The sequence below is a fragment of the Garra rufa genome, unplaced genomic scaffold (assembly GCF_049309525.1).
Source record: "Garra rufa unplaced genomic scaffold, GarRuf1.0 hap1_unplaced_475, whole genome shotgun sequence".
NCBI classification, from domain to species: domain Eukaryota; kingdom Metazoa; phylum Chordata; class Actinopteri; order Cypriniformes; family Cyprinidae; genus Garra; species Garra rufa.
Window position 1 is genome coordinate 1 of NW_027394742.1, and position 13,145 is coordinate 13,145.

General features: G+C 36.8%; 1 protein-coding gene across 1 annotated transcript; it reads right to left on the minus strand.

The window, feature by feature from the left end:
- Positions 1 to 12,901, minus strand: LOC141317206 (protein NDRG2; the record flags this gene model as incomplete). The annotated part of the gene is made up of 9 exons (XM_073832981.1): positions 1 to 3,197; positions 5,846 to 5,897; positions 5,980 to 6,015; positions 6,621 to 6,668; positions 6,775 to 6,826; positions 6,908 to 6,946; positions 11,478 to 11,581; positions 12,665 to 12,721; positions 12,815 to 12,901. Coding segments are annotated over 9 exons (639 nt in total), but the record flags the coding sequence as incomplete, so codon positions are not given.
- Between the last annotated feature and the right edge of the window lie 244 nt (positions 12,902 to 13,145).

Consider the following 13,145-nt stretch of genomic DNA (forward strand, 5'->3'; position numbering starts at 1 on the left):
GTGCTAAAGCTAAAAAAGTTACACAAGAACTAGCACACTGATGTCTAACCCATAAGGACATCGAGACGCAAATCTACTTCACAGAAAATAAAAGGTAAAAAGGGTTTCATTGAGGAGAGTTAAAAATAAAGGGAAAAATGGACACACATTTACATTCACACCGTCCCAACACGCGCCACAACCTAATCCATTCTTTTCTCCATTATTTGCATTTTATTGTGTCATTATTCTCAAATTTATTATGGTTATTTCTCTACGTATTTGGTAAAAAAAAAATAATAATAATCCATGTATTTTTTTTTTGGTAAAGTCTCCTGTGAATCTGGGATGATCTTGAAGTCTTCACGCTGAACTCCATTATTAATATTCCAACAATGATCCCAACATGACAAAAAAAAAAAACCTTTCCCACTTACTCAACCCATTAATGCCAACTTTCTGTCATGAACAAAAGAAAATGTCTCTAAAACGGGATTAAAAAAAAAATTAATGTGATTTTAGAATCTTTACGACGACTGGACGAACTTTCCAATTAACGTTGGATATTCAGATTTTTTGTCATTTTCAGGGCAGTGTTTTGCTGAAGATGATTGTTACTGTGCATTTTTAGTTGTGAGGTTTCGGTCTATGTTGTTATTGGCAAGTGTTAGCAATCGTGTCAAAAATATCGCAGTGTTTTCGGTATTCTTTCGAGCGCTCTGTATCGAATCTTCTATATGTTTAAAGTTTAAACAGTGCAGCTACGCTAACCTGACAAGCTCAATGGCTTGCCGACTGCAAGAGCTCTTAGAATGGGTTACTAACACAAGACATGGCTACAACCTGTTGGCAGTGAAGGGGCTGGTTAATCAGCAAAGTGAATTTGACACAAGCGCTTTGAAGCGTCACAATTCTTCTGAACGAACTCGCACGAAATTCCCTTATTGTGCTTCAGAAAGGTAAAGCACCGCACGCACGCTCAGGCATGCCCACACGTCCTGTGTACAAGTCACTATGGTTCAGCATTAGATCACACCATGGCTATAAATACACTTCAAACCAGAGCCAAAGCTCTCAAGTTACGTTAGGAGCGGCCTTTCATGAAGACAAAAAGTCACCATCACCATGAGATTACCCCCATTGTTTCCAACCAAACACTAGCTTTTGCTAGACGACTAACGGGATTACAACAAAATACTGTGGCTGTACCATGGTACAGTAATGGTATCAGTTGGTATCAAAACCATAGGCCTTTTAAGATAATCGCATTGTACTTCAAAAACACAAAACTTACAACACACTCTCAAGGCAATCTGTAAGCATTTATGTTTTGGTGAATTGGTGGATAATTTATAAAATTCAACGGTTTAGAGATGGACTTGTATGCTTATTTCTGTTTTATAAATTGTACGTTTATGTACAAATCACATTGTACGAATTTATACGAAATCGCCACCTCATTCATTGAGAGCGGGTGGAAAAGCCACACTGTGGCAGATGAATTCCTGTTTACAGGTCAGTATTTGCTTGAATAAAAACATTATTAATCCTGAATGTATTTTATTTCTCAAACCTTGAGGTGATTTATAACTGGACTTGTGAATGAGCGTGTTTAACAATTAAATGGCGGCATTTTTGTTAGGGAAAGCCTTGAAAAGCCAAACACCTGATCTTGTAAATTCCCCACACACTCTCAGGACAGTCTGTAAATACTGTATACTTTGGCGAACTTCTAAAAATTGCACGAATCAAAACGTGCAAAAACTTAATCGAGTACGCTTTGTCGTAAGACCAAGTTTAAAGGTCTTTGTTGGAGTTCTGTCGGCTCATTTATGACACAAGCAGTTTCCCATTTATAAAACTAGAAAAGATTTCCACATTTAGCCACAAATTTCCTCTGCGAGCTGATGTGTGCATTTGTGATTACAACTGGAAAAAACGACAAAATCTGATGACACATTTTCTTGCGGTAATTTTTGTAGATTGATTTGCAGAGATGTGTTTTACAAATGAGCTGATTTGTTAAAAGTTATAATTTTCTTGGTGCATTAGTCTTCATAGTCTTTCATCACGCTCGCTCAAACAACTTTCCTTTTCGCCTACCGTCATCAATTTCTTTAACCCAACCACCATTTTAGAGACATCTTTTCACCATTTTAGCAATCTCTCAGATGAATTCCCGTACAATGTTTTTTATCCGGTTTCTATGAAAAGACTTCACATAAGTACAATGTGAACGACATGTACGTCACTTGCTTGCAACACAACGACCCCTGTGACATTATCGTTGTTCTTTCCTATTTAAGTCCGTACCACACTCTTACCGAAATAAAACGAACGTAAAGAAAAAAAAAAAAAAAAAAAACATAGACTTACGTGGTCAAGTAAAAATTCCGGCATGCATTTCAAAACAGGCAAAGACCCCAATGGCCCCAACCCCGCAACCAAACAAATCAAAGTAAAATATAATTACAGTATTTTTCTTTCACTTTGTTATGTATATAGCTTTTCCGTTAAGGGCAAATGGAAGACATGAGGTGGCTGTCATCTACAGAGACGAGTACTTCGGCCTACAACTTTCGCCACGGTCTCCGAAAATACTGCACCCCTCTCACAGCAGCAGGATTGTATAACAGAAAAAGAAAATAATAATAATACAAAATACAAAAACGAAAGAAAAAAGCACACCAAAAATAATAATCACATAATAGTTGATAGACACACATTATGAGCTTATACTCTTTTCTCTATTGTTTTGTTTAGAAATTCAACACGTATTTAAGAGAAACATCGTTATTTATTTTTTCAGTGACGCTCGTCGTTATTAATATTAATAATCAATATTCATATTAGAAGTATTACTATTGGTTAACACTACGTTTGGGTCTCATTAAAGGCCCCGCCCATGTCACAGAGTTAAAGGGCTCTATCATCTGGGGAGGGAGAGAGTCGTCATCATCCGTCCATCCGCCGTCACGCGCGAAACTCACTTTCCGCCACCCAGGAGACTCAAGCGTTTCATCCGTCCATCTCTCTCCCCCTCTCTGGCACTCTTCAGCACGACACCTCCATGGTATGGGACGGGCTCGGCGGGAGCTGTCCGCCCTGCGAGCTCTGGGACAGCGTGCGGGATCTGGAGCGCGAGCCCTCCATGGAGTAGGAGGACGTGAGAGAGGCGGTACGTGAGCGCGACAGACGCGTCATGCAGGAGGACGCCACTGAAGGAGAAGAGAAGCAGCGCAGACATCAGAGAACGAACACAAGGGATTCCTTTTTTTGTTTCTAAATAAATGCATGCATACATAGTTGTGAAAAAGCCGAAATTTCACCTAGACTTGCTTGCACACTGAGTCCGAATTTTTCGCACGTTAAAAAAAGCAACGAAAATTTCCGACTCAGTGTGCAATGACCTTCATTGCTTTAGAATTATAAAGGGGAAAAGTCAGAATTGTTTATTAAAAAGTCACACAGCAAAAAATGCTTTTCTTACTTAGATGTTCCATCTTGTTTCCAGCCAGAATGTTTAAAGATTTTTAAATCAAGAAGGATTTTCTAGACAAGTAAAAATATTTTCTTGTTTTGAAACAAAAAAAACAGGCAAAAAATCTGCCAAGGGGGTAACAAAAATTTATATTGTTTTCTGTTTGAAGTACGATTTTTTTTTTTGTTGTTGTTGCTTTTCCCCATTGGCAGATTATTTAGCTTGTTGTAAGCAAAAGTCTAGAAAATCCTTCTTGATTTAGGATTTTTTTTTTCTTTCTTTCTTTTTTCTTTTTTTTTTGGCTGGAAACAAAACAGAAAATCTAAGTAAGAAAAGCATTATTTGCAGTGTAGTTCTGACGTTTTTTATTGAACAGTTCTGAAATTCCCCTTTATAATTCTAAGTTAATTTCAGCTTTTTTCACAACTATGTATGCATGTATTTATTTAGAAATTTTACAAACTTAATTTTGACCTTTTTTTTTTCTGAAAACAAGAAAATAATTTTTACTTTCTAAAAAAATCCTTCTTGATTTAAGAATTGTTATATATTTTGGCTGGAAACAAGACAAAAAAAAATCTTAGTAAGAAAATAATTTATTTTAAATAATCACTTTGTTTACTTACAAATTGTAATCCGTCGCTGATTCCAAATTACATTACAAAAATTGTAGTCAGTAACATAATTCATTGCCTTAAACATTTTAGGTAATATAATCAGATTACTTTTAGATTACTCGTTTATCACATTGATTTAAACAGGATAATCTTGTACCTTGTATGATCTAAAAGCACACAAAATAAAGTTCTTTCATTGTAATTAGCAACATGATTTGCATTAAACATTGTTACATCAAGGTTTTCCAAACTGGGGTTTGTAAAGAAACTGCAGCGGGTTTAATGAAGTGAGTTCAATGAAAGGCTAACAAGTATTTAAACCATAAAAATGTAAAATTAAAATAAATATTTTTAAAATATCAATCAAAATAATAAACATACTAAAAAATAATATTTTATGTTTACCTGCATGCCATATGACCATTAACCATGAACATGCAAATGTCATACTTAATACATTTTAAAATCTCTGGGGTCACTGATTATTATTTCCCTTTTTTTTTTTTTTTTTTTTTTTTTACTTTAGTTAGTGTGTAATGTTGCTGTTTGAGCATAAACTACATTTGCAAAGTTACGATGCTCAAATATTGTCTTTTGCAGAATTGCTGATTATATTAGGTGAAAGAGGTTCAGATGTCAAAAACGGTTGAGAATGCCTGCAAATAAGAAATAATGAGAATTTGTACATTTTAATTGGTTTGCAAGACAAAAGCCTTTCAATCCATGGAAAATAACCTACTGAGTAATAATTCAGTAGTTGATGCAATGTTGAAACACTTCTTAAACCTGAAAGGATTTTTGTAAATCCAATGACTGATGACTAGTCTATGTGTGAATGTCCACAAAACTGGACTTTCGGAGTATATATAAGTGGTAGACTAATTTAGAAAGGAAAACTTAAAATATAAAAAAGATACATTAGAGAGAATTGATAAATGATGAATAATTTATTGCTAATATGTAACCATGTAATCTTGAAAAAAGTAACTAGTCTAAATACGAGGTTTTTTTTTTAGAAAGTAACTTACTCTAATTACAAGTACTTATTTTATTTTTTGGAATCAGTTGCTACCCAGCTCTGGTTACCACTTGCTCTAGATATTCTGGCCAAAAACAGGTCTAACGAAACCAAAGGATTAAATGTCTTGTTTATTGATAATGAGAAGCTTAAGCACTGTTGTGTATATTATTACTAATGCTCAAAAAAATATGGGGTCCTTAAGATTTTTTTGTTTGTTTTGTTTTTGAAAGAAGCCTCCTCTGTTCACCAAGGCTGCATTTATTTGATCAGAAGTACAGTAAGATTATAACATCTTATTTTAAATGTTATACTTTAAAATATCGTTTCTATGTAAATCTATTGTAAAATGTAAATGGTTCCTGTGATCAAAGCTGAATTTTTAGCATCATCACTGCAGTCGTCAGTGTCACATGATTCTTCAGAAATTTCTAATTAGTATCAGTGTTGATAATATGAATATTTATTTACGGAAAATCTGATAGGCAATTATTTTCCAGGATTCCTTGATGATTACGAATTTCAATAATTGTTTGAAATAGAAAAAGTTTCTAATATTATAAATAGTATTACTGTTACTGTTGATCAATTTAATGCATCCTTTATGAATAAAAGTACTCATTTCTTTTAAAATAAGTCTTACTGGCTTCAAACGTTTAAATGATAGTTAGTGGCTGATTCACATTAAAACCTCAGTTTTATACATTTGTATGATATTTCTCAATAACAAAATGCTCTCAGGTCACTTACTGTATCCCATGCCTTGAATGAAGTACTTAAACGCTTCTGTCAGTTTGCTGGGCTGTAGAGACACACATTTCATTTACACACTGCACAGATTTCATCTGAATAGATTCACTGAATAATGGTGTGATTTGCCTTACCTGAGTCAGCTGTGGCATCCCGCCAGCATCAGCCATCTGAATAAAAACAAACAGAGAGGTTATATAAAAATGTACTTGCTTTTTTTGTGACAAAAAAAAAAAAAACTGTTCAAATTTTCTCATATAATCATTTTAATACCCTGGACCCTGGATTTATACATAATCGGACATCTGAATAAATAAGCTTTCCACTGATGTATGGTTTGTTACAAAATGACAATATTTGGCTGAGATACAACCATTTAAAAATCGTAAATCTGAGGGTGCAAAAAAAATCTAAATGCTAAAATAATCTCCTTTAAAGTTGTCTATATTAAGTTTTTAGCAATGCATGTTACTAATCAAAAATGAAGTTTGAATACATTTACAGTAGGAAAACATTTTGATGGAACCTCATCTGTACTTAATACAATAAAATAAATATTGATAATTCTGAACTACACAATGTATTTTTGGCTATTGCTACAAATACACATGTGCTACTTAGGACTGGTTTTGTGGATGATGGTCATAAATTAACAAATTGTTCTAATGGCACTTTAGAAATAAGTTATGATTATTTTGCTCTTCTTTTGATTGTATGATTGCAACATTAATAAAAGTATGAAACTAGGCACATAAAACACAGGTGATGCTCAAACCTTGAGGAATGAGGTCGTAGTTGGATCGAGTTTGCTGTTGCACTCCACCTAGTGGACAGAAACAGATGTGCAGTCAGAAGAATCCTGTAAGCTTCTGTGGGTAAGTGTGATTTATTTTTTATTTTTTGACCCACTGACTGACATAAATACTTACAGCAGCTTCCTCATATGGAGCCTGGTCACCAACCACCAACATCACCGGACATCTGAAAGACACAGACTTGTGAGAAGATGGCAAAAGACAAACGTATGTGAGAGAGGACGGCTTTATTTTTCATCATTCTTACTTGAACATGTTATTCCTGTCGATGTTCAGATCTCTACGACTGTAAGGCAAAAAAAAAAAAAGAGAAACATAAAAGTATGATTATTAAGGCGCTCAAAACTGCATTTCTTTCATTGTGCTGTATCCCGCGTGTAAACCTACTTGCTGATAACATGTACATTAGATCACACCTAATTGCATGGAACTTGGATGGATAGTTATGGATAGATGACAATTAACCTCTTTTTAACACACATTTAAATGTACTGCTAAGCATTCAATTGCACAGCAAATCTACAATAATTAATTTGTCTTTCTGCTTCAGTAGTCAGATCAATAAAAGCCCTTTTTAACAAACCACAACATGACAATACACGCAAGTAATTAAAACGAATTTAAGCCCAGTTTATAATTGCCATTTTCCTTTTGTAAGTATTTTTCTCGATGCTATCTATATTTTATGTCTCAATGACAAGCAACCAAACAACCAAATAAAGGATTTCAAGATTTTAAAGAAAAAAAGGCATTGACTTTCTTCCTGTCACATGAGGCTGTCAGCTGCCTACCCCTACTTCCAGGAAGCATTGCGAAGATAAACGGTTGTGGCTAGAGGGGATACAGCTCCGACCAGAAACTAACAATGAAATTAGTTTTTCTACCTAGATTGTGTTTTATTAACGTCTACACCTACCCCAACCCTAAACTTAGCCCTTGCTATAATACAAAAACAGTATTATTGTTGTACAGTGTGACAAAAATAATGTTAGATTGATGTGCCCATGCCCTGTAGCCAGAGCTGTATCCCTTCTAGCCTAAACCAAGGCAAACCCTTCCAAAGAAAGTTCATTTCACTAACAAGTATTTTTTGTTGACACATCATGAAGGTCTCTAGAATCATCCCAACAAATCAGATCTGAGATCAATAGTGTTTTGTATACTAGTTAAAAGTCCATGCGGCAACTATAAATAATATATCATTTCTTTTTTGGCAACTTTCTAAGCTGGTCAGGCTGGGAGACCAGTTGGAACAACCAACTAAAACCAGGCTGGGAGACCAGCTACTTTCATCTTAAACCATCTTAGGCTGGTTTTAGCTAATAATCCATCTTGGTCTTAGCTCGTCAGCAGGCTGGTTTTAGAGGGGTATTGGCCACTTTCGTAGCTGGGAGACCAGCTGGAACAACCAGCTAAAACCAACCTGACCAGCCTGATCAGCCTATCCAGGCTGGAAGACCAGGTAAAACCAACTACTTCCAGCTTAACAACCAGTTTAGGCTGGTTTTAGCTGGTATTCCAGCCTGGTTAGCAGACTGGTTTTAGATGGTTTTGAGCCACTTCCTTAGCTTGTCTGGCTGGGATACCATCTAAAACCAGCTACTTCCATCTAAAACCAGCAAACCAGTTTTGGCTGGTTTTAGCTGGTAATCCAGCCTGGTCTTAGTTGGTCAGCAGGCTGGTTTTAGATGTTTTTTTGCCACTTCCTTAGCTTGTCAAGATGGGATTCCATCTAAAACCAGCTACTTCCATCTAAAACCAGCAAACCAGTTTTGGCTGGTTTTAGCTGGTAATCCAGCCTGGTTTTAGCTGGTTAGCAGGCTGGTTTTAGATGGTTTTGGGCCACTTCCTTAGCTTATCTGGCTGGGATACCATTTTACCAGCTACTTCCATCTAAAACCAGCAAACCAGTTTAGGCTGGTTTTATCTGATAATCCAGCCTGGTCTTAGTTGGTCAGCAGGCTGGTTTTAGATGTTTTTTGGCCACTTCCTTAGCTTGTCTGGCTGGGATACCATCTAAAACCAGCTACTTCCATCTAAAACCAGCAAACCAGTTTTGGCTGGTTTTAGCTGGTAATCCAGCCTGGTCTTAGTTGGTCAGCAGGCTGGTTTTAGATGTTTTTTTGCCACTTCCTTAGCTTGTCAAGATGGGATTCCATCTAAAACCAGCTACTTCCATCTAAAACCAGCAAACCAGTTTTGGCTGGTTTTAGCTGGTAATCCAGCCTGGTCTTAGCTGGTTAGCAGGCTGGTTTTAGATGGTTTTGGGCCACTTCCTTAGCTTATCTGGCTGGGATACCATTTTACCAGCTACTTCCATCTAAAACCAGCAAACCAGTTTAGGCTGGTTTTATCTGATAATCCAGCCTGGTCTTAGTTGGTCAGCAGGCTGGTTTTAGATGTTTTTTGGCCACTTCCTTAGCTTGTCTGGCTGGGATACCATCTAAAACCAGCTACTTCCATCTAAAACCAGCAAACCAGTTTTGGCTGGTTTTAGCTGGTAATCCAGCCTGGTCTTAGTTGGTCAGCAGGCTGGTTTTAGATGTTTTTTGGCCACTTCCTTAGCTTGTCTGGCTGGGATACCATCTAAAACCAGCTACTTCCATCTAAAACCAGCAAACCAGTTTTGGCTGGTTTTAGCTGGTAATCCAGCCTGGTCTTAGTTGATCAGCAGGCTGGTTTTAGATGTTTTTTTGCCACTTCCTTAGCTTGTCAAGATGGGATTCCATCTAAAACCAGCTACTTCCATCTAAAACCAGCAAACCAGTTTTGGCTGGTTTTAGCTGGTAATCCAGCCTGGTCTTAGCTGGTTAGCAGGCTGGTTTTAGATGGTTTTGGGCCACTTCCTTAGCTTATCTGGCTGGGATACCATTTTACCAGCTACTTCCATCTAAAACCAGCAAACCAGTTTAGACTGGTTTTATCTGATAATCCAGCCTGGTCTTAGTTGGTCAGCAGGCTGGTTTTAGATGTTTTTTGGCCACTTCCTTATCTTGTCTGGCTGGGATACCATCTAAAACCAGATACTTCCATCTAAAACCAGCAAACCAGTTTTGGCTGGTTTTAGCTGGTAATCCAGCCTGGTCTTAGTTGGTCAGCAGGCTGGTTTTAGATGTTTTTTGGCCACTTCCTTAACCTGTCTGGCTGGGAGGCCATCTAAAACCAGCTACTTCCATCTAAAACCAGCAAACCAGTTTTGGCTGGTTTTAGCTGGTAATCCAGCCTGGTTTTAGTTGGTCAGCAGGCTGGTTTTAGATGTTTTTTGGCCACTTCCTTAACCTGTCTGGCTGGGAGACCATCTAAAACCAGCTACTTCCATCTAAAACCAGCAAACCAGTTTTGGCTGGTTTTAGCTGGTAATCCAGCCTGGTTTTAGCTGGTTAGCAGGCTGGTTTTAGATGGTTTTGGGCCACTTCCTTAGCTTGTCTGGCTGGGATACCATCTAAAACCAGCTACTTCCATCTAAAACCAGCAAACCAGTTTTGGCTGGTTTTAGCTGGTAATCCAGCCTGGTCTTAGTTGGTCAGCAGGCTGGTTTTAAATGGTTTTTGGCCACTTCCTTAACCTGTCTGGCTGGGATACCATCTAAAACCAGGTACTTCCATCTAAAACCAGCAAACCAGTTTTGGCTGGTTTTAGCTGGTAATCCAGCCTGGTTTTAGCTGGTTAGCAGGCTGGTTTTAGATGGTTTTGGGCCACTTCCTTAGCTTGTCTGGCTGGGATACCATCTTAAACCAGCTACTTCCAGCTAAAACCAGCAAACCAGTTTAGGCTGGTTTTAGCTGGTAATCCAGTCTGGTCTTAGTTGGTCAGCAGGCTGGTTTTAGATGGTTTTTGGCCACTTCCTTAACCTGTCTCCCTGGGAGACCATCTAAAACCAGCTACTTACATCTAAAACCAGCAAACCAGTTTAGGCTGGTTTTAGCTGGTAATCCAGTCTGGTCTTAGTTGGTCAGCAGGCTGGTTTTAGATGGTTTTTGGCCACTTCCTTAACCTGTCTCCCTGGGAGACCATCTAAAACCAGCTACTTCCATCTAAAACCAGCAAACCAGTTTAGGTTGGTTTTAGCTGGTAATCCAGCCTGGTCTTAGCTGGTCAGCAGGCTAGTTTTAGATGGTTTTTGGTCACTTCCTTAGCTGGTCTGGCTGGGAGACCAGCTGGAACAACCAACTAAAACCATGAAATAATAAAATCCTAGCCAGGCTGGAAAACCAGCTAAAACCAACTACTTCCAAAGACCAACCAACCATCTTAGGCTGGTTTTAGCTGGGGGTTTTTTCCAGCAGGGTGTTGAAAGCAGTTATTTTGAGTTTGATGTTTAATGTTGCCATCTTGTCATCAAATTTGACATTGAAGGGGTGCATACAATATATTTGCCCACCGGCAGCTATTGTTGCTGCACATTCAAATACAAATTTCAAGAAAAAAAAAAAGAAAAAAAAAACTGGGGAAAATAAATGCAGAACATGTTCACATAGGACACTATTAACACAACTATCTGCATGAAACCATTCAGAAAAATTTGGCCACAAATGGTGATGATCTTTGACACTCACAATTCTACATGATTGTCCTCTATATGCCATTGTAATTTTTTTCTTTATTAATAGCAACTAATGAAGTGGACATATGTGTGTTTTCAAGTAAAATTTAAATAAAGTAAAATGTAATTAATGTCATATTCTGAGTCCTTAAAACATGTGGTAATGTGGATATAACCAAGGCTTTACAAAATCCGAATAAAACATTTAAACAGCCAGACGCATACAGTCATGTTGCTAAGTCAGTGTTTTCTTTTTGCATGTGTGTGGTTTTACCCCTGGTAGCTCTTCCAGAAGAGTTCAATGTTGATGAGGTTTGGCGCATTAGAGATTCTCTCTCTGTGAGTTTGAATGAGATCTGTGTTTGCTGATATCTCTTCCTGAAAACAAATGCACACACAACAAAATCAGTATTTATCTTTTTACACACCCTCATTTTTATAATGGAATATAAATACTTAAAAATACTCTAAAATATTTTATTCTGATTGGTCAGTCACATCATTCTGTAGTCAAACATTTCTGTATAATGATACAATGTAGAAATGGACAATTTTCCCACACAGGTGCTAGTTCTGCTCAAAAGCCTTGTTTTGTTTACATAACAATTCAATGTAAAAGAAAAAAGAAAAAAATATCAATATTTCATGTTTCAGTTATTTTATATTAGTTAAGGTAAGACACCACAGGTGAATAGGGTAAAAAATTAAACATATAAGATATAACCATGGATCTCATTAATGTCATTGTATTCAGACAATTGTTTGTAAACAAGTATTCTATAATGTTACGTTTAATGAAGAGTTGTCTAATTAAATATGCACTACTTTGCATACATTTCCAAATTATTAAATGTGAACATTGGATGAAGTCTGGTTCAAACTCTTTGTTTGATTTTGTTGACATAATAGAGTTAAAGATCATTCCAGAAGGGATTTTGTTATCGCTTTATTAATCAGAAGGGGGAAAAAAAAAAAACTATATACAGTTTTATGAATAAAATTGTATATATATCAGGCAACTGATATATGAACAAACCAAACTTTAAATACCTTCAAAATATAGACAGGAAAAATCTCTGGTGTACAAAAGTGATACGAAAGTGGAGGCAAACTCATTTAGAGAAAACTTCCTTTAGAGATATGAATTACAACTTAAATCTACAGACCCAAATGGCAAAAATGTAATGAAATCAATTCTTAAATGTGTATTTATGATGTTTTTGTTACGGAAATAGCCCAAAATCTTTATGTTTATGTAAATTATGCATTAGAAAACAATGTTTTTTGGCTTGTACAGTAGTGTATTGCTGTATGCAGCTGTATTATAAGCATGGTATTATACACTCAGCTGTTTATTATAAGAAAAACAATCTACATCAGCTTGATCAGAAGCCTTCTAATACATATATAGCCCTCTAGCAAAGACAAACTCACTCAGGCTAAGTTTAATGTCACACACACCTGACTGAAGAGGTGACTCAGCATTTGTTCTGAGAGGGAAGACGTCAGATTGGAGAGCTGCAGAAGAAACACAAACCGTTCGAGTCATGTTCAGGTACATATCGCCTGTTGTTATAAATCAGACAGTGACTTTATGTACAGCTGACAGACCTTCTGAGCGGCCCAGTCCATCCAGCCACGTGCGTTTGTGTCGACGTTAACCAGAACGAGCCCTTCCACAGCTTCAGGGTTAGTCAGCTGTGTGTGAGAGAGAAGAGCTGATGTAAAGCAGCGCTCAGTGAATATTTGAAGAAATTTGAGGCCTCCTTTTTGGCCAAAATCTAAGGCCGCAATGCAGGTTTCCTTTGGAAATAAGGTAAATCTTTAATGCGTTGTAATAAGCATAATAAAAATGTTGATGGAGTTTATTTTGAGAGTTTTTCATTTTTACTGTACTGTATATTTAAACAGTCCTATAATATATATATATATATATATATAT